We start from the raw sequence: 27,386 nt of genomic DNA, 5'->3' as shown, positions 1-27,386 counted from the left end.
TGACAGAAATTAGACCCGCTGCTTATTGACCACATCATTGAAGAGCTTATGTTACAAATTTGTTTAGAAGTTTAACAACTGTATTTCAATATTATCAGTTCCCTTTGTAATCCTAAGTGCTTTATTTTCTACATTTAAAAACATAATTCTGAGGTTTCGCCACTGCCAAAGGGGTCCATGGCAAAACTAGGTTCAGACCCCCTGCCTTGGACTCTCGTTCTATAGCTTATGCTGTTCAGCCACTCTTGCCTCTCATGGTGCTTTAGTTTAGTCTCCCCACTCTGGCCATAGATTTCTAGCCATTTGCACGTTAGACATTGCTGACTCTCTAACTCCAAATGCTTGCAAAAAAACGAAACCCTCTAAGTTCTCTCAAATCTACTCAGATCATCTCCCACAAGCTAACCCAGTTCTCCTGGGTCTTTTTTGTCGTCAACTCTTTTAGCAAGGTCTTTCAGTTGTTCTCATTTGGTACTCACTCATCAGACTGCTCTGTACATGCACACACGCTGTCTCCTCACTAGACCCCAAGCTCACAAGGAGCAGAGACTTCTCTTAGGCCCTCTCACAGCCTCGGGCACAGAACCGCTCCCACAGGCACTGAGAAAAACAAGGGCAGGTTGAATAACCCATGAAGGGAGCTGGGAAACAAGAGTAGTTTCCAACTCAAGGACTCTCTTCTGACAGTCACGTTCTCCAGCGCAGCCTTCCACACACTCCCTGTGCTCCGAACAGGGGACAGGCACTCCGCTAAGCTCCGCCCCCAGCTGCTGGAACATACTCACCTACCACCAGCTCCCGAACATCCTTCCAATGGAGTTCACTCCCTTTCTCATGGATAATGGTTACCGTGATTCTTCGCTGGATGCCCTAGATAATGGAGCAGGGTTGCAATTTAGCTGGGACAATCTCTTATTTCCTCTTGTTTGTCCTTTTCTGGATCGTCTGATGGGCAGGAAGGGGAGGTATGGAGGGAGAGGGGAAAAGCTGTCCACACTGCTATTCTGAACAAAGGGACACAGGTCAGGGGCTGAGGAAGAGCCAGGTTCTGATATGGCTTGTAAGAACCGATGCCCAGATTGAAAGTCCCAGAGTGTGGCCATCTGGCTCATGAGCACTTTTGAGCACTGACTAAATCTACTTTTGATTTGCCAAAGGGGGACCTACATTTCATGGCCAGATTTTTAGTCCACTGAAACCTTCATCTTCAATCTCCATTAAGAACTTTTGGCTGTGAAAGCAGAGTTTCCAAACATCACAAAGTGAAAATTGTATAAAATAACATGGGAGCTGCACCAATTACTATGTAACTGAATGAAATAAAGTCTTTCAAAATAGCTCTTTTAAAATATATTTACACATAAAACCGAGGGTATATATCAATAAATATAAGCCAAGGTTTGAGAAACATTAAGGAAAGAAAAAAAAAAAGGATGGGGCAATGTCCCCTGACCTCCAAATTCCCTTGAAATGGAGATAAAAAAGCAGAGAAACAGAGAGTTACGTTTCTCATTCTAACTTTTTTGGTGTTCCCTTCTAAGCCCTCTTTTGCTCCTTCCTTAGTACCTGGTGAAGCAAAAATGTCCCCTGGCAGGGCAAGCCTGCTGTATGGTCAACCACAGCTGGAATATACCTATAAAAACAGAAATGTAAAAGAAAGAAGTTAGACAGAATGCTTGTGCTAAGTGCAACTTCACCTGCGAGGTCCTCCCTGGTCACTCCAGCCCTCAGTAGTCTTTGTTTTCTAAACTCTGATCCCACGTCTTTCTCACCATCTGGGGTGGACATTTAATTGGACAGTCCTATGCATTTAGTAAACCTTTCCACATATGTATGTCTCATCATCCTGACTAGACTGAAGTATTCATAGGGCAGTAACATCTTTTGGCTCCGATCCCAGCTCTTTGTCTAACAGATATTTCCATAAATAACATATTACTGCAATGGCAAGTGTCAGGAGATAAGAAAGAGATAATTTCAGATTCTAGATCATTTTTTAAGAATCAGAAAGCAATTAACTCAGTAGAAACCATTTACTGTAACTACTGCTCCCTCATAATGCAAGTTATAATCACATTATAGATCTGTCTGTGGAAAGTCAAATTCCTCGAAGCAATGTCACTACTGTCAACTCTATATAGGATCGATAGAGCCAAACCTCACACACAGTAGGAACTAAATAAATGTTTTATGGAGGTGATCATAATGGTATTACCCAGCATTATAAATATAGGATCATTAAGATAACATTTATCCCCTACCCTTTACACTAACTGATACAGCCCCTTGCCTCTGTTTCGGGAGAGGGATCTCTTTTGTGTTTTTCAAAAGAATTTCTGAGACAACTATAAACAGTAATTACCTTTGTCACTTAGTCTAACACAGCGCATACAGAGAGAGTAAGCTGATGCTGATCATTTTCATCTGGGCCAGTGGTCCTCAACTGGGGGTAATTTTGACCCCTAGGGGCCATCTGGCAATGTCTGTTGTCACAACAGGAGGGGAGGTGCTACTGGCATCTTATGGTTAGAGGCCAGGGATGCAGCTAAATATCCTACAATGCACAGGACAACCCCCAACAACAGAGAATCATCTGGCCCCAAATAGTGAGAGGCTGAGAAACCTTGGTCTACAGAAACATTCTGTCCCCTCATCCCCTGACATATTGATATGCCTTCGGCCCTTTTATGTGCAATATGCTTCTGACTCCCTTTGCTTTGCTGCTGCTAAAACCCACTTTGCAGGTTGTCTTCCCGCATAACAAAGTGCCAGTCTCCATGATCTTGCTATTGCTAACAAGAAGGTAAATTATTATACTAGACAGTTCTCTGACAAACATGATTCAAAGAATAATATAAAGACCCTCCCCAACCCAAATTCAGTTCAAAACTGGAATGTGACAATGTTCTGTGAACCCAAAGACAAGAGAGACTCAAAATTACATTTTCTAATTTTGGAAAAGTTATCATATTTAAAAATTTAGAAAGTTGGACTTACTCTCCTGTAGGCTCCAATTCACTGATCTCAAACCAAACCAGAAGATCGTACTTGCTCATGCTCTGGCCAAGGCTGGTTTTGCTCATGGTATTTAACTTGGTGGCTGGAACTTTTAAAAGTTTTTGGAAAATGTTAAAATTTGGTCCAAGTCTACTCAGCAAAGGTATAAGCTTCTCTAATATCAGTCTTCAAGGACACACTTGGGAAAGGCAGCGAGAGTGAGGGGATAGATTTCAGTGCAGAAGACCCAGAGAAACGTCACCATCAACTATACTAGTACCTCTAACTTCAGAGAACAAGGAAAACAGAGAGTCAGCATCTTTTTCCCTCTCAACAAACTACCCAATGATGAGAAAACAGGTTTCATGCAGAGTAAGTGTGCTCACGAAACCATTAAAAAACCTTCCCTAGACTCTCACATTTGCGGCATGCAGAGCACGGTAACAATGTGGGACAGGCAATGCGGGGCGAGCCTCGCCCATCACAGGGCCTCATCAAAGCTGCTGTGGCGGGAAAGACCCGTCCTCCAACCCAGTGGTTCCTGAACCTCCCTGCACACGAGGGTCACCTGGGGATCTTAAAGATGGCCCAGGCCACACCACCAGCCAATTAAATCACAGTCTCTAGGGGTGGGACTCAGCCCTCTGAGAGGTTTGAAGCCCCCCAGGTGATTCCAATGTGTGGACAAGTTTGGGAACCACTGGTCTCATCTGTAAATACAGGATTCTGTAAATGATCTCATGTTACCCATTTTCTTCAGATGTAAATTCCATATTCTTATCTGTACTGATGAAATATATTAGCCAAAAGCCCCGTATTTTCAAGAATTTCAGATTCCACATGGTGGGCATTTTGAAACACTACGTAGAAATTCTGAAATCTTGGCAATACAAAGAGGGTTCTCTGCTCTGAACCTGGGAGCAGTGGTGTGAGAGTCCAGTGACTTGGGATCTAATTATCGCTCAACTGCTAACTAGCTATGAAACTTTGGTTGAGTCACTTAACCTCTGGGAGTCTGTCTCCTCAACTATGAAGATCGTAATATCTTGCCTACTATCTAAAAAGATGTTGTGAGGATCCACTGACACAATGCATCTAAAGGGGCTGTATGACTCATACAGCGCTATTCAGAGGCATGGCCTATCAGCATTATTCACCCGAGCTGAATTCCAGGTAAGCTGGTGATGATGCTAGTCAAGAAGATAATAGGGGGTTACTGGTTCTGGTGGGCATCTGAGGGTCAGAAAGCAAAACTAGAGCATTACGAAAAGCCAGCTACCAGTAAAAAACCTTTAAAATTAAAAATACCATTGCACAGAATCCACACCAACAAATATAAGGAGCCCCTCCACCACGCCCCACCCCTGGATGATGTGAAAGGGGTATAAATAGAGAAGGTGTTTCCTAAAAGTCTGTCTGAAGGAAATGTGATATGATCTTGACAACATGCTGAACTCTACATTCAGGTCAAGTAGCAAACAGAAACGTTGGTGTTTCACACACGGAGAGCCAGGCTTTAGGACCAGCCTCTGAGGATGGTTCTACATCTAAGGCAGAGCTAATTTTAGCTACTAACCATCTCGTTTAGGTACCCTCTCGGTCTGGCAGCTGGGAACTGGCAGAAAGAGAAAAGGCGGCAATGGGTCAGCCCCATCCTGGAAGGTGGCAATGGCGGAGGATGCGAGCACACTGGCATGCTCAGAAAACGTGTCCAACACATGCACATTCACATAGTCAGATACGAGAAACCGAATCAGCTCAATCTTTCTCTCATGGTCTGAAGGCAGGACGGAGGTGAGGAGCACAGAGGTGGAGAATGAGCACAGGGCGGGGTGGGAATGAGGCAAGTGGGCAACGAGGAAAAGGGATGAAAATAAACAAAGAAAAATCAGAACAGGATACATGAACATGCAGAATAAACGTAATATGCAAAGGAGTGCCCAGTCACCTGACAGTTAAAGGGAGTTACACACAAAGCAGAGAGATTTAGGAACATGGAGCTTATCAAAATCTGCAGTAAGGGGCTTCCCTGGTGGCGCACTGGTTGAGAATCTGCCTGCCGATGCAGGGGACACGGGTTCGAGCCCTGGTCTGGGAAGATCCCACATGCCACGGAGCAACTAGGCCCGTGAGCCACAACTACTGAGCCTGCGTGTCTGGAGCTTGTGCTCCGCAACAAGAGAGACCGCGACAGTGAGAGGCCCGCGCACCGCGATGAAGAGTGGCCCCCGCTCGCCGCAGCTAGAGAAAGCCCTCGCACAGAAACGAAGACCCAACACAGCCAAAAATAAATAAAAAAAAAAAAAAAAAAAAAAAAGACTGACCACATGCCTTAAGGTGTAACGTAGGTAAATATTAAATAGGGATTGTACAAGGTAAAACAAGAATTAAAAAAAAAAAAAACAACTGCAGTAAGAAGACCACAGTACCGGCGGGGATATAGAGCCCTATTGTTTGGCACCTCTTATTTCACATCAGGAACCAACAATTCTAGTTCCTACTAGATACTGGAACACACAAGGATGCACAGAAGTGGAGTAGGAATTTGAATATGATTTTTTTATCTGAAAAGTCACTCAGAATAAGAGATTACATCATACAAAGAACGCAGCTGTGCTCACCTGGCTTGGATAGTGGCATGGGCGGAGGGAAGAACCGTCGAGATGGCTGGGGTGGACTGCAAAGGAAGACAAAAGTTCTTCAAGACTAAACAGTCCCATGGTGGTATTAACGGCGTGTTTAAATCCCCTTTAGAAACGGATCACTTGTACTTTCAACTCTGGTACATTATCAGATATCAGATATAAACCCACACAGTAAAACTGAGGCTAAGACATTTTGATAAAAGTCCCCTTGTAAGTCAGAGCTAATAAACAAGAAAACTCTTTCTGTTATAACACCGACACTCTGCCGTCATCCCGAAGTCCCCATCACCGTCCCCCTCCCCAGTTTTGATGTCTCCACTTAGAGACACATGCTTCATAGTGACTTTATGCTTCATAAAGTTCTGGGTGGTTAGGACCAATTATACACAACTTTCAGGTTATATCCCTATCACCTCAACTTTCTATCCTATTCAAAGTCTCTTCCTCCAAAAAGACAGTACTCAAGGTCACCTGGGCAAAACTCAATTTGCTCTACCTACAGTTAGTGACTGGGTGGCTTAGAAGAAAGATGGTGATGTTTCTGAAATGGAAACATAGGGTAATATATAAAACTGTTATTTACCTATCTTAATTCCACAAAAGATTTCTTCTTTTCCAGCAACTGACAGTAACAACAATAACAACAACAATAATATCAATAACAAAAATCTTTGCTCATTCGGTCCAAACCTGTTAAGCTCCTGTCCTTGCAGGTGAAGTGGGTGCTGCTGATAATGCCCAAAGACTTCAAACACGATAGGCTTGGTTTTGATATAGTCCACAAATGATTCCGTAACCTCCACTGCAATCTAATAAGGAATAAAGGCAACCTAGATTAGCGAAAGATTTATTATAGGAAAATACACATTTTGGGGGCAAACAGCACTACAGCACTTTGAGTACCCAGTATGTGCTGGGAATTTTACTATGCAGGCCTCTCACACCAAAAGAGAGGGGCTCTTCTCTGGTTTTCTTTCTACAGTAACTTCACCAAGCTTCAGGCATTCAACACCCTCCAGTGTCCGCCCCAAATGACCTCTGGCCCCTCTGCTGCCCTTCACACAATGATTGGACTCAATCTGCTGCTCCCTTCACCTGCTCTCTCCTCCACCGTGCCTGAGGGCTGGCCCAGGCTGCAGCGGTGCCTGGGAGGCCTTCCCACATCTCTGTACCTCTGTCATCCCTGTACTTCAAGGCCCAGCTCAAACAGCAACAACAATATGAAAAACATGACTGCAGACTCTGTGCCAGGTACAATGCCAAGCGTGACCCACCTTTTCTTATTTACACTACAGTCTTCAGGAAGTTCCCCCACCTCCTTTTTCTACAAAAACATCCACCCCCAACAAAGAATGTAGCTTAAAAGACTCTTCCCATTAGTAGAAATAACTCTCCCTTCTCTACTCCTGTTGCATTTAATGAATACCTTTCGAATGTTTCTATATCCTGTACCACTATTGTTTAAATATGCATTTTATTTCCCCTATCATAATTCTAAGCTCTTCGGAGGCATAATCTACCCTGTGATTCATCTGAGCACCCCCAGTGGCGTCAGGCACAGTCCTTGTGCACAGGAGCCAATCAATATTTATCATATACAGGCATGCTCATATTTATACAATTAAACATAAAAAAGGAAACAGTGTGTTCTGTATTTGCTTGTTCCATTTCTGGAGTTGTCCTTTCCTCTCGCATTTTAGGGAGTGGATTATGGTTGGCAAGAGAACGAGACTGTTCAAGCAGTAGTGAAGCTCCTGGATGCTAGAGCCACGTTTCCCTGGGTTCAAACCCCACCTCTGCCTCTTCCTAGCTTTATAACCTTGGTGAGTGACTTCGAGTGCTCTCTGCCTCGGTAATCTCAACTATAACGTGGGGATTCTGATAGTATATGGCATAAAAGTGAGGATTAAAGGAATTAAGACACAAAAACACACCTATAACAATGACTGACGCAAAATAAGCTCTCAGTGAATGTTAGCTATTGTAATGAGGATCATGCCTTTTGAACAGCGTTGAGCAAATCTTTCTAGAAGAGATGGAAAGTCTGTTTTCTTATTCCACTTATGAGAGAGTTGTAAGGGGCATTAAAGGACTAATCATAGAATCAGCTGCAAGGAAACAGATTCTGAATCTTAATTTAGCTACAAAATGTATTTCATAGTTTCTACATTATTTGCAACCAAATTATTTGTCTCTTATGGTTTAAAGAATAACATATTAACTTTAACAAAACTCATATGCAACATGCTTATTATTCTAGGAAGGAAACACTAAAACAACTCACTACATTCAAACCGACAAAGAATTTATTGGCAGACCCACCCCCAGGCTACTCACAGGCCCCACTGTAATTCAGAGAAGATGCTGCCTGTTCTGTCCACTGAGGATTAGCTCAGGGCCCTGGCCGCTCCCTCCACTGTCTGTTCTCATCACAGAGCTCCCCCTGCACAGCAGCTTAGATTATCATCCTTCTTCAGCTGAGAAAGCCAAAGGGACCCACACATGACGACTGCCTCACCCCAGCTGCTTCAAGGTACCACAAACCCGCAAAACATTTGGCAAAAACGTCCACGTCACTTACATTCTGCACATGATAAAAGCCCAGAGGACTTCCTCTGCCATGGTTTTTGAGGGGTTCAGTGGAGAATGCTTCATCATGGCGATGCAAAAAGCTTAAGAGAAAAAAAAAAGAGCCACGTGAATTTCGTATTAATGGTTTCATCAGGATCAGCTTGGACCCCACGGAAAGCAGCACCTTACTTAAGTAGAGTCTTTAACTGAGTCAAGTTATTTACGTTTCCTTGTAGAGAACGTTCTCCATATCACTCAGATAGCATTTTAGCTTTTATGTCAAAAATGACTTAAAAATCAACTAACCCTATCACCTAGCCATGTGAATGTATGAAGAGTGAATTCAGTGAACTCCTATTCCCTTGTAAAAGTTTTTTACTGAAAATAAAAATTGTGAAATCATTTTGTACAGAAAAGATATGGCAGATTAAAGCTTCTATAAGGTAGTATCAAAGCCTGTGGATAACATACTTGCCTGTGAGTCTAAGACCAGCTAGGAGGAGATTCAAATATCACCTCTTCCAGGAAGACTTCCCTGACTCACTCAAACAGTTCTATGTTCCCACAGCACTAGAGACCTATTTTTCTTCAACAGCAATGATATCATTGTTTGTAATAATGTATTTATTTGCTTGTCTCCCCAAAAGGCAGTGAGTGTCTCCCACAGGGCTCTAAATGTAGAAAATACTCCTGAACTATTTGAGTCAGTGGGCTATATTGACTTATTCTCATAAATATGAGATTTTATTGTTCTCTCTCCCTCCCTATTATTAGTCTGACATAAAAAGAAGCGGAGAATTACAGAATACTCAATTCAAAGATTTACTGCCAGATAGAAATATCCACCAGAAGGACATCCCACACTCCTGCAAGAAAAAAATGGAAATAATACTTTTTTTTTTTTTTGGCTGTGCCATGCGGCATGTGGGATCTTAGTTCCCTGACCAGGGTCTGCAGTGGAAGCGCGAAGTCTTAACCACTGGACCACCAGGGAAGTCCAAGAATACTTAGAGTAGGGGGTAGAAAGACCAGGATCATGAACTCCGAGTCTTCCAAATTACACCTGACCTTTGAACAACACAGGTTTGAACTGCGTGGGTCCACTTATACGTGGATTTTTTTCCATAGTAAATACTAGGGTACTGCACAATCCGCAGTTGGTTGAATCCTTAGATGCGGAACTGCGGATATGGTGGAACCCTGGATATACACTCGGATTTTTGACTGTGCGGAGGGTCAGTGCCCTAACTCTTGAGTTGCTCAAGGGTCAACTGTTAATTCACTGAGCCCGAAGACAGTGGTGTACTTTTGCCAGGCATCCAAATCACTGATGTCACATACTGCTGTGGCGCTGCAGCATTCCATATTACGGGTACTCCTGTCTATTTTCTTTCTTCTCATTTTCTCCTTACCTCTCTCCCTTTCCTTCTCTTACTTCTTACTCCTTTTTTTCTTCCAATTTCTTCCTCTCCACACCACACAGTGTACCTACCAGAGGCGCCATGAGCATCAGCTGATCTCTGATCTACACTCCAACAAGGCTCTGCTTGGAGCAGATACAAATATCCTGGGGTTCCACACAGGTGACACATGAAATCATTCACACTGCTCTACAGCTGTGTTTTCCCTGTGCAGGCCAGATGAGAGTTTATAAAAACCTCAGAAGAATCTGAGTCTTCTTTCAGCATGAGTCAACATGCCCTTTCCTCCAGAGCTAATGCCAGGTGGAGATGCTACTCTCGTTTTAGGAGATTTTAGGACAGAAGTCAACATACCACTATTGCCATTTCAGATGTCAGTTAACCAAGTAGGTCTTTTCCATAAAATACATCAGTTACTAACTGAGGCTATTAGGGAAAACACATTAAATGGGCAAAATCTATACTGGATGGATACTATTTCATCAATTATAAGTTACAGCGAATGATATTAGTGGCTTACTATGTAATAATCACATTTAATTGAGGACTTGGCTAAAATCTATGTAAAAAGCAATGCTGCTTTAGGACCCCAGGGAAGGCTAAGGCACATACAGAGGGGAAAGGAATGGCAGAAATCTAAAGCAGCCTCTTGGTGGCACCAGTGGCAAACTGTGGGCTTTAGGAATGGGGTGGCTCAGACTTCATTCTCTTGTACTGTGGCCCTTTCCAAGTACTGAAGACATATTGATGTTTGGGGGTATTAAAACTTAAAGATTCTCCAAAAAAATGTTTTTGGAGGTCTTGAAAGTACCTAGAGCACAGAGCTCCAGAGGGTTATAGGATAGAAAATGCTTAGAAAGTGGATGAGAAATGAAACCTGTCACATCTTCTCTATGTACTTACTAGCTTTTTTTCAGTGGATGCAGAATTTTGCTGCTCTTTAAATGACTTACATTTTCCCTTTCCCAAGTATTAAATAAGCATAATTGGCAGTTGGATAATTCATTGCTTTCATACTTGTTTATTAACGAGACATTTCAGCATGAAGAGCATTTAAAAAGACTAATAAGTAGGCTCATCTGGATCTGATCCTATACTCCTGGCAGAGGGGGACAGTCCACAACCAAACCTTCTAGCAGGATATGTGGCCACACTCCTCCCCACAATGAACTCTGTTTCATTCCATTGTAGGTTTCCAGTTCTTACTCCCATCTTGAGTGAAGAAAGCATTTGATTTCAGCGGCTGGTAGTCATTTCTCTCTCAAGAGTGTACTACCTGGCAAGTGTCAGATCGCTCTATAGTGCACAAAGGACATCATCCGGGGTAAGAGCCTAGGGAGGCAGAGCAAAGGGGCGGCTTACTTGAACTGACAGAAGATATCTGCATACTCTGGGAGGATTCCACTGGCCTGCAACACTGTTACACGGAAAGTGAAGGCACTGCCCAGTTTCAGGTGGTTGCCAATCTCTTCAGAAAATCCTTCCATTACCATCTTACCATCCAGCAAAGTGCTTGACTTCAAATCTAAAGAGGGTCAAATGAACACACGTATGGTTCAAGTAACACACAAAGCACTTTTCAGAGAGGAGAGTGTATCTTTCCATCCCTAGTTGATAAAAGCAACTATCTTCCTTGACAATGGTAAGTATTTTTCCTTCTTTGAAAACATATGCAATCATAGTACACTCTGATTACACACCCAAGTCATTCATTCGATTGATTTCTTCTGGAGGAGTGATGACCTCAGAACTCTGACCCTGTCCTTCCACAATCCTCAGCTCCTCCAAGGATAGACCAGAACGGGTCATGGCAACCGAAGAAAAGTCACTCTGAAAACAAGGCAGGGGTAAGTAGATGATAAAGTAGTATGACAACATATTTTCCCCCCATTTCCTTAACTTATGTTTATTTGCCCAACAAATAATAGTGACTGAAAAGTTATGTGGATTAAGAGCTGCCTGAGAAAAGGCAATACAACACAATATAAATGCTGGGCCTTTACCCTTACCTCGGTAATTGTTAGACACGTCCCATATTCTATTAACTATCCTGTGGTAACCTATACTTTTTAGTTCTAGGCAGAACTGCTCTCCAGTGCTGAACATCCTCCTTACAAAACCTGTCTACCTCCTTATCCTCCCACAAGGTTTTCCTCTTCCTGGAAGATTTCTCACCTGATTAAAGTACTCATTATCAAAAGATATTTTAGCTGTTCCTGACTGTCGAATTCCAGAGCCATAATCAGGAGCTTCTTCGTCCGCTAAGTAGAGGGAAAAAAAAAAAAAGCAAGAAAATAAAAAGCAAGGATGAGACTAGATATGGGGACAAGGAGGAATGACTCCTATTGGATTACAATAATAAAAATATATAGGAAAGTAAAATAAAAATAAATAGGAGATAGTGGGCCTTAGGGTTCTCAAACTTTAATACAAGAGGAGACACTAAAGAACAAGTCTTTTGCATGAGAAAGAAAGAGACCAAAGCAGTAAAGTCAAATAGGCTGCTTCCAACTCTACTCAGGTAAACTTACCACCTCCTTAGCTCGAATGAAACTAATGAATAAAGGATCGGTTTCATTCTTGATGTTGTTCAAATGTCATACTTAGAAATACTGATCCCTTCACTTGACAAGATTATATTCAATAATACTCAATAAATATTTGAAAATATTAGACTGTACTTGTGAAGACCTCCATAGCTCAACGCTGGTGACTATCACGCATTTCCACGGGGAAAGGCTGAAAGAGGTCACTAAATACAGCACAGCAGTTGGAAACTAAAACAGAAACGTTACAGGGAACAGCCACATTCTTTCTTCAGAATGTAGGCTGGATCTTGGAAAAAAGTATAAAGTGTCAAGATCTTGATCCACGCACTGCAAAATAGCAGCCAAAGGACAGAAATGTCTAGCAGAAGTATCCTGAGAGAAAATTAGGCGAGAAACCGTCTGAAAATCCTCTGTTATTTCTGAAGCAGTTAAGATACATCATTTAAAATGCAAATGACTTTTATAAAGGTAACCCAAGGGTTGTTCTTCATGTTAAAGGAAATCCCTTTACCCCATTATTCCAGAACAGCAGTAGCCCAAACCAAACAGGATCTACCTGTGATACTTGGGAACAACAGCTAGAAAGGAAGCAATAAAGGCTTTCTTCAGTCTGCACTGAAGCGCGGCCCCTACGGAACTGGCCTGCTTTGTCTTGAGGCAGAGGACCCACTGCCCTCATTTCAGAAGAGGGGCGCCTACCTGCGATGGCCTGCACAGCCACACGGAGAAATCCCCGCACTTCGCCCTTCTCACTGACAACGGCCACCCTGTGAATCAGGGGCACGGGGTACAGCAGGTTGCTCAGGTAAACAAATGCTCTAGAGACAGAAACCAGGAGACAGACATCTGAGCATCCCACAGGCAGAGAAGGTGGCTTTCAGATTTACTGAGAATACCTTCATGAAACTGTGAGCTGGCTTCTGGGCCCTGTCTTAAGGTCACCTCTCTGTTCTGTACTCGCAGACTGCCTCCTGTTGCTTTTTCAGAATACATAACGTATAAACAAATGCAAATGCTTGGTAAAGCAGTGGAAAAGACCAACGTACACCAAATTACTCCCTGTAAGAATTACTACCATAGGTAGAGTGACCATTGGAAGCAGACTTCCAAGATACTCCTCTACAAATACTGCTATGAGTGGGAAAAGGGAGCCCATTAAGGAGTTTAACCTTTTAATGTAACTAATTACAAAGAGGCTTTTGGTTTTTTTCCCTGATAATACAGAAATCAGGAGACAAAAATGGTCAGAGAAATGTGACTGAAATACAGTCAATGACTCTAAAATAGATTTCAAGTCACAACATTGTGGGTCTTTATTTTTACCCTAAGAAATGACTATGATCTTTAGGCAGGGTGACTGACACATATGGGCAGAAAGGCCATGTAGCCAGAAATTTCTTTGTTAGTGAGCTTATAAGAGACTCTGGATGGACATCAAGATAAATGCTAAGGGAGAAGGAGACAGCTGATCCCTAAAGGATTGCTTTTGCTTCTAGGGTTCAAAACTTTATTCAGAAATGCATATACATGAGGTAAGACCTAACATTTTTCAACTTCAAATGAACTAGCAAAGTCGTATCACATTTGTTCTCTTTTTTTCTTCTTTCATTATTTTGTAGCTATTGACTTTTTTTAAGCAACACAAACTGGTGATCACAAAGCTTGGGTGTTCATTCCAATTAGTGGGTGGGAAATAGAATCTAGTTCCTACTATTACTCCTGTCTTCCCACTTGGTATATGCTGATCTTTGAAGACAAGACAAGACAAAGAGCAAACATTTGCATCAAGAAATCACACATAACTAAATGTGACACATGCAGGCATACCTCGTTTTATTGTGTTCCACTTTCTTGCGCTTTGCGGATATTGCATTTTTTACAAATTAAAGGTTTGTGGCAACCCTGTCTCCAGCAAGGCGCCATTTTTCCAACAACATTTGCTTGCTTCATGACTCTGTGTCACATTTTGGTAATTCTCACACTATTTCAAACTTTTTCATTATTATTATTTTTTTATGGTGATCTGTCATCTTTGACATTACAGTTGTAATTTTTAGAGGTGCCACAAACCACAACCATACAAGACACTGAACTTAACCGATAAATGTGTGTCCTGACTGCTCCACCAACAGGCCATTCCCCCGTCTCTCTTCCTCTCCTTGGGCCTCCCTATTTCCTGAGACACAACAATACTGAAATTAGGACAGTTAATAATCCTACAATGGCCTCTTAAGTGTTTAAGTGAAAGGAAGAGTCTCATGTCTCTTACCTGAACTCAAAAGTTAGAAATGACTAAGCTTAGTGAGGAAGGCATGTTGAAAGCTGAGACAGGCTGAAAGCAAGGCCTCTTGTGCCAGTCAGAGAAGTTGTGAATGCAAAGGAAAAGCTCTTGAAGGAAATTAAAAGTGCTACTCCAGCGAATACACAAGTGATGTAAGATAGCGAAAAAGCCTTATTGATGACATAGAGAAAGTTTTAGTGGTCTGGATAGAAGATCAAAACAGCCACAACATTCCCTTAGGCCAAAGCCTAATCCAGAGCACGGCTCTAACTCTCTTCAATTCTATGAAGGCCAAGAGGGGTAAAGAAGCTACAGAAGAAAAGTTTGGAGCTATCAGAGGTTGGTTCATGATGTTTAAGGAAAGAAGTCATCTCCATAACATAAAAGTGCAAAGGGAAGCAGAAGTGCTAATGTAGAAGCTGCAGCAAAGTATCCAGAAGTCCCAGCTAAGTTAATTAATGAAGGTGGCTACACTGAATAAGAATTTCAGTGTAGATGAAACAGCCTTTTATTGGAAGAAGATGCCATCTAAGACTTTCAGAGCTAGAGGGAAGTAAATGTCTAGCTTCAAAGGACAGATTGACTCTCTTGTTAGGGGCTAATGCAACTAGTGACCTGTAGTTGAAGCCAATGATCATTTACCATTCTGAAAATCCTGGGGCCTTTAAGAATTACGCTAAATCTACTCTGCCTGTTTTCTATAAAGGAAACAACAAAGCCTAGATGACAGCACATCTGTTTACAACATGGTTTACTGAATATTTTAAGCCCACTGTTGAGACTGACTGCTCAGGGCAAAAAAAAAAAAGAGCCCTTTAAAAATATTACTGCTCACTGACAATGCACCTGATCACCCAAGAGCTCTGATGGAGATGAATGTTTTTGTGCCTGCTAACACAACATGCATTCTGCAGCCCATGGGTCAAGGAGTAATTCTGACTTTCAAGTCTTGTTATTTAAGAAATACATTTTGTAAGGCTACAGCTGCCATAGACAGTGACTTCTTTGATGGACCTGGAAAGGATTCGCCCTTGTAGGTGCCATTAGGAACATCTGTGATTTGTGGGAAGAGGTCAAAATATCAATATTAACAGGAGTTTGGAAGAAGTTGACTCCAACCCTCGTGGATGACTTTGAGGGATTCAAGACTTCAGTGGAGAAAGTAACTGCGGACGTGGTAGAAATAGCAAGAGAAAAAGAATTAGAAGTGGAGCCTGAAGATGGGACTGGATTACTATAGTCTCATGATAAAACTTTAATGGGTGAAGAGTTGCTTCTTATGGATGAGCAAAGAAAGTGGTTTCTTGAGATGGAATCTACTTCCAGTGAAGATGCTGGGAAATGACAACAAAGGATTTAAAATATTACATAAACATAGCTGATAAAGCAATGGCAGGGTCTGAGTGGACTGACTCCAATTTTGAAAGTTCTACTGTGGGTTAGATGCTATCAAACAGCACCCTCCACCAGCAAAAAGCCTACTTCACTGAAGGCTCAGATGATGGCTAGCATATTCCTTTTAGCAATAAAGTATTTTTTAATTAAGGTACATACATTTTTTTTTAGACATAACGCTTTGCACGCTTAGTAGACCAAATGTAATGTAAACATAACTTTTATATGCACTGGGAGACCAAAAAAGGCACGTGACTGGCTTTATAGCGATATTTGCTTTTATTGCAGTGGTCTGGAAACAAACCAGCAATATCTCCGAGGTATGCCTGTATGCATGTCTGCACCTCTTCCTGCTCTGAATCTACTTTAAAACAAAGAAAAGGAAGATGGAGCGGATTCTTGGGATTTCAACTCCAAGTAATGAAAACAATTCTGAAAATAGACAAAATACACCACAGAAAAACAAATGTTAATAAAACTGAAAGAGCATAAATGAAACATGAATGAAAGTATAACAAAAATAATTGCAAGTGGACACTGAATCAGATCAAATGATGTCTACTTCCCTTTCAGTCTGCTCCAAAGGTGGGGGAGGGCAATGCTAAAAAAGAGGGATAAAGCTCCATTGTACAAAAATTTTTAAAAGAAAAGTCTAAAAAGGATTACAAACAAGACTCTCAAACATCAACTACTGTGATAGAGTTTAAAGACTACGAATTTGGCATAAGGTACCAAATGGATAATTTCACTTTCAAAGTCAGCACACATACAGACCACCTTCATTTCTTACTGGCATTCCAGCCACTGCCCACGTTCAATGCCTTGGCCATTAAAGAGCCATCGCATATGCTCGTCCCCTGTCTGCTGTCCTCTCTGAGCTCTACTACCCACCTCATGCCTTTGATTTCACATCTTATTCCAAATACCACTCTCTTATGACAGGTCCCCCTAGTGTTTTAGGATCTCAGTAACACACAACTCCATCATTGCTATGATTTCCATTTATTTATGTAATTATTTGTCTGTCTCACCCACCAGACTGAAAACCCATGAGGGCAGGAACCATGTCTGGTCAATAAATGTCTGGTGAGTGATTGAACATCACTCATCATTATGTACATAAGTGAATGGGAAAGTGATCTGTCCTCTATCTTTAAGTAGAAGTGGAAGATTTTTCCAGAAAAATGGGTTAAACCAGAGGTAGAGAAGCAAAGACATTCAACTTTATATTAGGTTGATTTTTCAAAGCCATACTCATGATGGATATTAACTATATAGGACATGTTTAGATTCCTAACCATATTTAATTCGTATAGCTATTTTTATACTTAAAAGTAGCTACTCAAAAACAAGAACCCCTGTTTTAAATTACAATAAAGTACTGTTTGAGCAAATGTTAAAGAAGAATCTCCTTTCTGTCTATGGCAACGGCTACTCCAAAAGTGGAAGAATAGGAAGTATTCTTATAAACCTCCCTTTCTGGAAGAGAACTCTGTAATTCAGTGGCAGTGGCGTGTGCATTGGCGCTGTGACTACACAACTGCACAGTCACTAGACAGCTCCTTGTCTTATTATTATAACATAGGCTTTAGTCCAAAATCAATGCTTTGGGCTCTATAAATGTTCTCTCATGAAGTTTTTTAAACTGGAATTTTTATAATTATTCTTCATTCTTGAGAATCCTTGTACCTTGACCTAGCAGACTGAAAGAGAACAGGGACGAGAGAGGGGAAGATGTAAAGGATGTATTAGCATAAAGTTCTATGAAGTTACATAAAAAGGGAAACAAATTCTGTCAACATAAAGATAATAAAAACCAGCATAATTATGATTCTAGTTACAGAAAGAATGTCAGTTCAGGTACTTAGGTCACAGAATAACCAGGAGACTTTTAACCCAGAACACTAGCCTAAATATTTTACATTTCATCCCAAATGATGACGGATGGTTCATAACATCCCAGCATGCCATAAGAGAATAGCTAAAGGGACAAGCTCTTTTAATTTTCATATAAAAATTCACCAGAGGCAGCCAAGGCCATGAATCAAAACCTATAAATGGAATTTTACAAAAAACTGGAAAATTTTATAAGTAAATCGTATTTGCAATTATGTGCCAATACGGGAAATCTAATCCCGTGAATCACAAAAACAGCAAAGAAGTTACTCCTCTTACACAGAGAATGACTGGTACATAACTGGGTGATGTTGCATTATTACAAATTGTTTGTAGGTAAGAAATGCAGTCAAGGGTGAAAACAAAGAGCTATCCTTCACTCTGCTGACTGCTATGATTTCACTTTCTCCCCTAATACTTTTCTTGCAAAGCAAAGTCAGTTTTAGAACCTGGGAACCCAAAGAAATGGAAAGGTCAATTCCTGAGCCATAGCTCCACAAATAATTTATTTGAAAATCAAAGTAGAGTTGATTGCCTTATATCTACACTTAAATCTGATATGATTAAAATGAGAGAAAATACATATATCTTAACGCAGAGAATTTCCGCATTACGCGGGATTTTCATACAACTGACTCAAAATACAAATGCTTCTGAGTAGAACTCTGAGTAGAACCAGGATATTCATTTTGCTAGTGTGGATGAAAGAATACAAAAGATGAAAAAGATCTTTAATGCTTTTTCTTCTCCCTACCTAACTCTACATTTTATACTTCAGAACCTAACAGGCCTCAGTTTTAGTTGCTTGTCCTAAGTTAGGTCAGTGTTCTTTCCACCACACCACATAGGGTGAAGCTACCTATTCCTCATGTGTGATGATGTAGAACAAAGTGAGCAGCGTGAGAAGCTGCAAGACTGGCATCAGGACCAAGCAGTTTGTGGATAAAAACTTGATTCCAACTTCCGACCCTCTCAGAAGAGGACGGAAACAGCCATAATGTAAGGAAAGCATTATGGTCCCATTATTTGTACACAGAAGCACCTTTCTCAATTTTAATATAAATCAGCTTCTCTGAAATTCTAAGCATCTATTCCTGGCAATACACCAGACAATATTCATGGTTGTATAATCCTTTATATTTATTCATGGAAAACATGAATAAATGCCCCTTTACCATTGTAAAACCCCAAGACTGTCTAACAGTACAACCCACCGTCATAATTGAGGCTTTAATTTCTATCAAAAAGCTTTTCCTTTCCCCCTCTCCATAAAAGTGATCATCTTCTACATTATTTATTTAGCTCTCACCAGGTAACCAACGCCACACTCTGAGCTAAGTTTTAGAACCTTGTGTCCCTAATGGGTCAGGAGACTCGCTGCACTTTCATATTTTTAGATAACTGGTGCTTATCCACTAACACTAATGTAATTTCCCTTATTTTTAAAGGGTTCAACAATATGTGGTTTTAATGCAGCATTGAAATTAAATCAAAACATAGACATAATTTTTTGCTAATCCAGTGAGTGCTGCACTGTTGAATTTGTAATTAAAATTACTTCAGCATGAAGACTGGCTGTAGACAAAGACCCCAGTATTAGGAACATGTGCCTGAGAGCTCTGCATCACTGACAGATGGGGCCAGAGACAATGCCTTGGTTTGGTAAGCTGAACTTAACACAAAGCAGTGTCATGGAGCACTGAACAAATATCCATTGTTGATGGTTTCAACTGATAATTTTATGAGATTCATCATTATAATGCCTATAGGTAAAATCTTAGCACAAGCCAAAGATCTATGAAACTGGCCAAAGAAAGACATCCATTTTAGTTAGACAAAGAGGAAACTTCACGCTCCTGGTTCTTTTCTGGACTCACAGACTAAGCAAGAAATAAACCTAACACTACTCCTGATTCCACTTCTGTCCTCGCGATTCCTGCTGATGCCACGAGTCCTTTCAGCCCAGCCTTGGACTTGCTCTGCTATCCTTCTCACGTTGCCCCTTTTGCTTTCTCACTCACATTCCCACAAAGAGGAAACATCAGACACAATAACATTCTTCAACTCCGTAACGGTGTGACTCTTAGCTTTGATTACTTTCTCCTCCGGGGTCTCCCCCTTCAGAACAAAATTACTGGGCAGTTTAAGACAAGGAATCCTCCACGGAGAGTGTCCACACGCTGCCGCATGCTGTACCGAGTAGGCCAAGTACCTCACAGACACTGCCTGAGGGCTCTCTCAGCCAGATCAGCGTGTCATGAATTGAACTGGCTAAAGCAAAATTGTCCAAAATTGCACAAGGAGCCTCTTTAGAGCAAGAGCTGGTCCCTTTTTGCCTTTCTCACTTTAACCTCACCAACCTTCCCACTAAAATGAACCATGGGGATCTGTCGTAAAACGGGTCATGCCCATCACTGAAGAGATCTGATCCCTCCTCCGTCCCTGCGTCAGAGCCGGTGTCATCCACGAATGCCTCATCATCAAAATCCTCCATCTCATCTTGCTGCTCGTCAGCCAGCTCAGTGATGTCGGAATCGGCCGTGGAAAAAGTGGGGGAGGGCGTGCGGTCAGCAAGGCGCTCATTCACACAGCCGTGGAAAATGGGGGCGCTAGACACCAGGTAAGATACCGACGGACACAGCCAAGGAGAGAGGAATAGTTGGTTAAACAGGAAGCTACAGCTGCCAACAGGACAGAACCCACTGGGGAACCAAAACAACACAAGCAAGTGGAAAAGCAAAGGGATAAAATAAGCATAAATCATCTGGCTCAGGTGAAATGGAACAAGGACTGATCCTTGGAATGAGAAAAGCAAAGGAAATACATGAGTAGAATATCCGAGGTAAATAATGTGCTGTAAAACATTTAAGTTCTCCAGTTCACACAAAAGATCAGCAGCCAGGTCGCAAAGGAGCCACTCAATATTAGGTGAAATAATAAGGTTTAAATCTTTATTCCAATTCCCATGTCATCTCTGAGCAGAAAACAAAACGGATGAAATGGTATATGGCAAAGCAGGTATGTGCCTTGCTTGGGTAAGACGTGTTTGGCCAATTCATCTCTTTGAAAATGCTCTATCAGAGTAGACTGGAAAAGACTTACTTCATTTCTACAAAATACTATGACTTCAGCTCCACCTTTTAACCCAGTTCCTTTAAAACTGTTGGAAAGTTTTTGCAATTAGAAAATTTTTCAAATTCTGAAATCATTAAGGTGAAAACTTACACTTCTCTGCTTTAAAAATTCTAGACCTCTAAAAACGTGACTCAATATGGACTCACGTTAAATGCTGAAAGTAAAGTATACACAAAAAAGGCTCAGGTGGATTACTAAGGTGTGCAATTATTCACTCTTGGCAAAGACTAAAGTGAGATGAACTGCTTTAAAAATTAAAGTGAGGACATCAGGTCATGGAGAGATTGCAGTCTGATAAACTGGACGTCATACTGTGATTTTAAACTATGCAGAATACAGACACAGGTTTCCTTTTTCTTTTAAATCTATCTTGGTCAAGTGTAAGACATTTTGTGAATGAGTTGACAGGCAGGGAAGACTGTCAGTTACTTTGATTGAAAGTCCGGAACTTAAAACAAATGTGCCTGTTGGATAAAACTAAAGGGAAATATACCAAATGACACAGTGGCTGTGTATGAGTGGATAAGATTATAAATGGGGCTTTTTTATACTCTTTTTCTTTAACTTTCTGTAATATCTGCCGAGGCTTTAAACAATTAAAATAAAACCATTCATTACCTGAAAAGAAGACATCAATAAAATCATTACATACCTTCCTACAAGTTTGAACCAATGGAATCGATCATAAAATGGATCGCTGCCAGTCATGGTGGTTTCACTTTCATCTTGGGCGCTGGAGGCCATCTCACCTGCCCTGTCATACATCTCTCGCATCAAATCCAGCCTCTGCCTGTACAGTAACCATAAAGTGTGCTGGGTTAATATCACAAGGTCACATCAAAATTTCATCTTGGAAGTATCTTCCATGTAAGATTTTAAAAAGCTGCTCCCACCATTTAATGATATTAAATAAGAATAAAGGCTTTATGCATAACATTTTCATACTTAAGTTTCGCCAAAGACCAATAATGTGTTGCTCCATTTTTCAGATCCTGGACTTCTACGGCCACCACTGTACGAGGGAACGGTCTGTCTTCCTGAGTTTTTTCCATCTCAGTGGGAAGTAATTCAGGAGGCAAAGGGGAGTACAACGTGTCAGTCAGAAGAACGAACTGAAACTGCACCTAAATGGAAGGAAGAAACCATCGACAAACAGCCTTTCTGTTTTCAGCAAGTAAGTTTTGGAAACAAGGCAATATAATTACGCCCGATGGGAAGGAGGTCAAACAGCAGCACGTGCTTGACAGCTTGTGATTAACTGAAAAAAGTGGCCACTTGAATATTAATCATTAAGCTATTTACAGACTTTGTTTTCCTAGCCTGGCACAGTGTTTTCCCACAACCTAAAATCTCAATAAATATACTTTGGTTGACTGAACGAAGACTTCTGTAGAGAACAAAAGGTGGACCCAGGAGTGCACCCTCTAGTCTCTCACTAATGAGAGAGGGTGGAGGCATGCTAAGGTTTTCCATTTTAAATTCAGAGGATTACAACTACTCCTCTTAAAATTGTTACCATAGGCTAAGTGCTTTGCATTCATCATGTCATTTATTTTCTTGATACCACCCTATATTTTTACCAACTATTAATGAAATGCTAGATACAGCTGTAAGACAAAAAGATAGTCCCTGCCATCTTTTAGTCTATTTGAAGAGGGAAACAGTTAATAAATGATTACAAAGTAAGATGGGGTTATGAATGAATAAGACGTCTTATCCCCATTTTACAGAACTAGAATATAGCCCTCGGAGAAGATAATGATTTTTCCCAAAGCCAGGCAGTCTGTGCTTTTACCTACTTCACAGTATTGCCCCCCACCCGCCCCCTGTAAATCTTAGCCATCAGGAGACTGTTAAACCGTGGGACATACAGAAGAATAAATCTAAGATGTGGTGTGATGTTTCAGTAATATTAATTACCATGTCTAGGCACTACTTCAGCACCTTTCATGCATTCACTCTCTCATCTCTCACAAAATCCCTGGGTGGCAGGCACTGTTGCCAAATCCATTTTGCAGGTGAGGGACTGGAGGCCTGGGGCTATTAGGGTCAAACAACTGGGAGAGCTGGGGTTGGAACCTGGGTGCAGAGTGTACGCGCTTGTCCATTACACAAAACCGCCTCTCAGACCCTAGAAGATGAGAGGGCACAAAGGACTTAGAAGTGCCAACTTAATGGTAGAAAACTAAAAGAAAATTGAGATTTTCAGAAACGCAAGAGAAGTATTTTGCTACTAATATGCTTCTCTAGCTCCTGTCAGGAATACGGTCTCCTCGCTTGTAAAATAAGCTAGAAAACATGTTATTTTAAAAATTTCATTTAACAAATATTTAATTAGTACCTACTATGTTCCAGGCACATATATTAAATACAGGCATATATAAACCTGTTTCACAGCAAAAAGCTGCTGAGTTCACCCAAGGGAAAGGTTAGCTCAAGATGAGGACCATGAAGCCCACCAGGCTCAGCTCTGCCTCCAGATGGTCCATGTTCCCACACCCTCCGTACCTTCTTCTTCAATTCCACACTGATGGCATTGGCCTCCTTCAGGTAAACGGCATTGCCCCAGAGTAAGTCCCTTAATGAGGTAAACTGGTGAGACTTCCACTTCCGGAAGGCCCACTGGGCCAGCTCAAATTCATGTTGTGTCCAAGGAACTGAAAGAGCAAACGAAGTGTATTGAATGGTGATCTCATAACCATGTAGAAATTATATCCCTCCTCTACCTCATCTCTTTCATCAAGTATTTTCCAGTTTTTCTCCATTCTGTTTTTCTTTTTTAAGATACACCTTAATGTGTGGCTTATAATAAAGAAAAACCCCTACAATAGATATATTTGAAGTTGTACAACTTCAAATATATCTATTTTTCTTTCTAGTACAGGAAAAAAAAGGTCATATTTCACATAGATATTTATTTTTTATTTTTAAATATGTATTTATTTATTTTGCCTGCACCGGGTCTTAGTTGCAGCATGTGGGCTCTTTGTTGAGGCATGCGGGATCTTTAGTTGTGGCATGCGGGACCTTTTTTTTTACTTGTGGCATGCAGACTCTTAGTTGCACGGACTCTTAAGTTACGTGGATTCTTAGTTGCAGCATGCCTGCGGGATCCAGTTCCCCGACCAGGGATCGAACCCAGGCCCCCTGCATTGGGAGCATGGAGTCTTACCCACTGGACCACCAGGGAAGTCCCTCACATGGATATTTAAAAATAAAGAATTTAGTACATAAATTAAGAGTTCCTTCAAAGTTATTATGAAGGCTTGAGATCACTGAGAGGTTGGGTAGAAAAATTAAATGTGATGAATGTTCATACTGCATTGTAAGGGGCAGTAACTAACCATTAAAGCCCTAATTCAACTAAGAAATTCTAGAAAACTTAAGACAGGTAGGCAGGACTAAGCAATGTGATTAGCAATCTGCCAGAAATAGCTTTAATGTACACTGATATATTCCAAAGCCCTCACTGGGAAATTCCTGACATAAACCAGGAAATAAAACAGAGTATCTTAACAAAGATTAAGCTCTATATTTATTTGCAACATATATGTGAACTTCATATGTACAGTAATATGAGACAGTTTATATAAATTGCCCAAGAGATTTCTATGGAGACTATGCTCAGATGGCTTGTGTTCTAATAGACACTATGAGCCCCATCCCCACCTCACAGAGTACAGCCTGGATTCTCAGCATTGAGCATCTTTTAAATCATCTTTAAATCGGCTCAGTAATTTGACAACACAGATCCGAAACATATATCAATACAGAGGAAAGTTTCAGTCTCTATATTTCACCTTCTTCCTCCTCTTCTTCCTCTTCAGTTGTTTCTGCTGCCAGGGATCTCGTCTCCACCTGCTTCTGCAAGGCCTGCAATTTACTCTCATAATCCTGAACGAAAAGAAAGGAGATAACATGTAGGAGAGAGAGGACATAAGAAGGAAGGAAAAGAGAAATGAAAGGAAGATTGGGGCAAGGCAGAGACTGCAAAAGACAAAGAAAAGAGAAGATTGAGGCAGGAAACAACAATGAAAAGAAAGACATACAGAGAAATGCTTCAGAAAAAAGCCATAAAGCACGCAAAATAGTCTGCAATGGGTAAATGCTTTAAAAGATCTTGTGTTCCAAGGAATTTAACTGCAGTCTCTCTGTTTCTACTCCCTCAGACTCAAGAGTTCTTTACTTGGGGTTGTGGTAGAGGAGAGGGGGGATTTTGAAGGAAAAAATTCATGTGTCCCTTAAATGTTAAAATACACTTAAATAGTATCTTTACACATCCAAGAATTCTGGAGAAAACAATACTGGAAAAGATTAAATTCACCAGTATTGCCAAGAGTTCTAATTATCTAGCTGTTTGGATGGGGAAAAGAATTCAGACTGTAGACCCTGAAGCTCCCTATGGATGAAGTATTACTACCTTTGCAGCTGTAGGATGAGTTTAGCCTTCAGGTAACCAAAAGATCACAGTGCTCTTAGGATTGAAATAATCTATATATTGCATTTATTTATTCAATAAAGAAACTTTATTTCAAAATATACTATTATAATACAAAATGTATTATTATATTTCAAATCATGTTCATCCTTCCTTCCTCCATCTTACTCCATGCAGTCTCAATTAGGGTGATATCACTCCTAATAGGGAAAAAATGTGGTTCTTGGGGGATTAAAAAAAAAAAAAGTACTCTTTTTATGTATAAAGCACAAATATACATAGAGTGTATAAACTGATATACTATATATCTGACATATTAAAATTGCATGGTGGGGAGAGATTAAGGAAAAAAATGTCTAAAAAGGTTCCTTGGAGTGTTAATGAAAAAAAAGCTTGTGGTTTTTGACAATAAAACAAGTTAAGAAAAAAAGACCTTCACATAATAAAACACCAAATCACAACATAAGCACAGCATTTAAAAAATATACTAGCAGGCTTCCTGCTTCTCTGGGAGTGGCCCGATTCCAGGCTGTCATGGTTTAGGTATGACTATGTACTGTTTTCAAACAGAGCTCTCCAAGTCACAAATCAAATATTCCACGCATTACAGAGGACCACTGAAAGCCTCGCTAGCAAACCCCGTTACAAAAGGCGCTCCCAATGGCTATGCTAAGAGGGATGCAAATATTCTCCAGGCTCTAGTCATTTATCATTTAGTCTCACAAAGGAAGCTTTCTCGCTTTAGTGGAGCTGGCAGTGACCAAGAGCCAGCAAAACAGCTTTTTAAAGACATCTAAACACACTTTTTAGGAGACTATGTACTGTAGGAAAAAAGAAAAATAAAAATATAAAGTAGCAGGTAAAAAGACTGGGGTTTTGCTCCTGGCACTTGCTCTTATTAGTCTTATAATTCTGGGAAAGTTAATCCTTTCTACACCTCATTTTTGTCATCTTTAAAATGAAGATTTTAGTGTTCGACCTGCCTACCACACAGGACTGCAGGAAGGACCAAATGACAAACCATTTAAAAACGCAAGTTAAAGTCCTCTTAAATGGTAACACACTATCAAAATGACAGGTAGTGTTTTTTTAAAGTTTCTTTTCTAAGCACACCTAGCCCCAATCCTGGTTTCTAAATACCATTCCCCACTAAAAGGAACCAGGGCTCCTTGTGAAAATGACTGACTTCAGATCTGGAGCAAGGAAAATACAAGGTAGCCCCAGAATATCTTGGGCCAGAAAGCATGGAGTACTCAAAGACCGATGGGGCCATTTCAAAAGGACAAAGACTCCCATTGGCCAATAAATAATAATAACAGGAAAAGAATATACAGCACATTGAGTATAAAAAGAATCCATGCGCCCACAGTGATACTGAAAGAAGGAGAGAAAAAGGGAAAGCTCTTCTTTACCAAAAAACAAAACAAAAAGCCAGTTAATAAATGCAGAGGGAATGACAATTAGAAAATCACTATATTGCAACCCTAGATGCAGTAATTGAATCAGGCAAGGATCATTAATAAAAGCCAAAACAATTGAGCGAAAGGTGGATGGAAAACAGAATATTGACACAATCTCAAGAGCCTACTAACAAGGAGAAAGAGCTGGGAAACATCACATTAACTAAATTTATTAAACTTTAACATTACTGATAACAGGACAAATTGACATTTTATGTCTACTGATGTGAAGCAAATGGAAGTACACAATGTAACATTTATAGCATTTTTAACAAAAATGTTTACCCTAAATCTAATCTTGGGGAAACAATCAGACAAATTAGAATGTGGCCTAGACTCTTCAAAAATACCTGTGTAACAAAAGATAAAAGAACCATCAGAACCAAATGCAATCAATAAACCATGACTGGATCTTGGATTAAAAAACATGCACACACACACTTCCAACATTTATATTTTTTAGACAATTAGGGAAATTTGAAAATGACCTGTATTTTACATGATACTGAATCAGTATTAAATTTTTGGATGGGATAATGGTATTAAGAGAATATCCTTGATTTTAGGAGATACATGTGTATTAGGGGTAAACTGACAT

General features: G+C 40.6%; 1 protein-coding gene across 11 annotated transcripts in view; it reads right to left on the bottom strand.

Moving 5' to 3' along the window:
* Window positions 1–27,386, bottom strand: part of KIF1B (kinesin family member 1B) — a 147,617-nt gene that overhangs the window by 21,779 nt on the left and 98,452 nt on the right. For 8 of the 11 annotated variants that reach the window (XM_036841722.1, XM_036841740.1, XM_036841749.1 and 5 more), the window contains 15 exons: window positions 24,691–24,784; window positions 23,399–23,547; window positions 21,836–22,014; window positions 21,543–21,680; window positions 20,116–20,364; window positions 12,883–13,001; window positions 11,810–11,895; window positions 11,335–11,464; window positions 10,997–11,159; window positions 8,224–8,314; window positions 6,333–6,451; window positions 5,619–5,674; window positions 2,998–3,106; window positions 1,567–1,633; window positions 786–870 (listed from right to left, as the gene is read on the bottom strand). In XM_036841722.1, coding sequence (XP_036697617.1) covers window positions 786–870; window positions 1,567–1,633; window positions 2,998–3,106; window positions 5,619–5,674; window positions 6,333–6,451; window positions 8,224–8,314; window positions 10,997–11,159; window positions 11,335–11,464; window positions 11,810–11,895; window positions 12,883–13,001; window positions 20,116–20,364; window positions 21,543–21,680; window positions 21,836–22,014; window positions 23,399–23,547; window positions 24,691–24,784 — 1,834 coding nt within the window. The remainder of the gene's footprint in view (window positions 1–785; window positions 871–1,566; window positions 1,634–2,997; window positions 3,107–5,618; window positions 5,675–6,332; window positions 6,452–8,223; window positions 8,315–10,996; window positions 11,160–11,334; window positions 11,465–11,809; window positions 11,896–12,882; window positions 13,002–20,115; window positions 20,365–21,542; window positions 21,681–21,835; window positions 22,015–23,398; window positions 23,548–24,690; window positions 24,785–27,386) is intronic. The other 3 variants (XM_036841796.1, XM_036841803.1, XM_036841813.1) reach the window with 1 other exon arrangement.

The sequence above is a fragment of the Balaenoptera musculus genome, chromosome 1, assembly GCF_009873245.2.
Source record: "Balaenoptera musculus isolate JJ_BM4_2016_0621 chromosome 1, mBalMus1.pri.v3, whole genome shotgun sequence".
NCBI classification, from domain to species: domain Eukaryota; kingdom Metazoa; phylum Chordata; class Mammalia; order Artiodactyla; family Balaenopteridae; genus Balaenoptera; species Balaenoptera musculus.
Note: the sequence above shows the minus strand (reverse complement) of the source record. Positions and strands in the feature narration are given on the sequence as shown.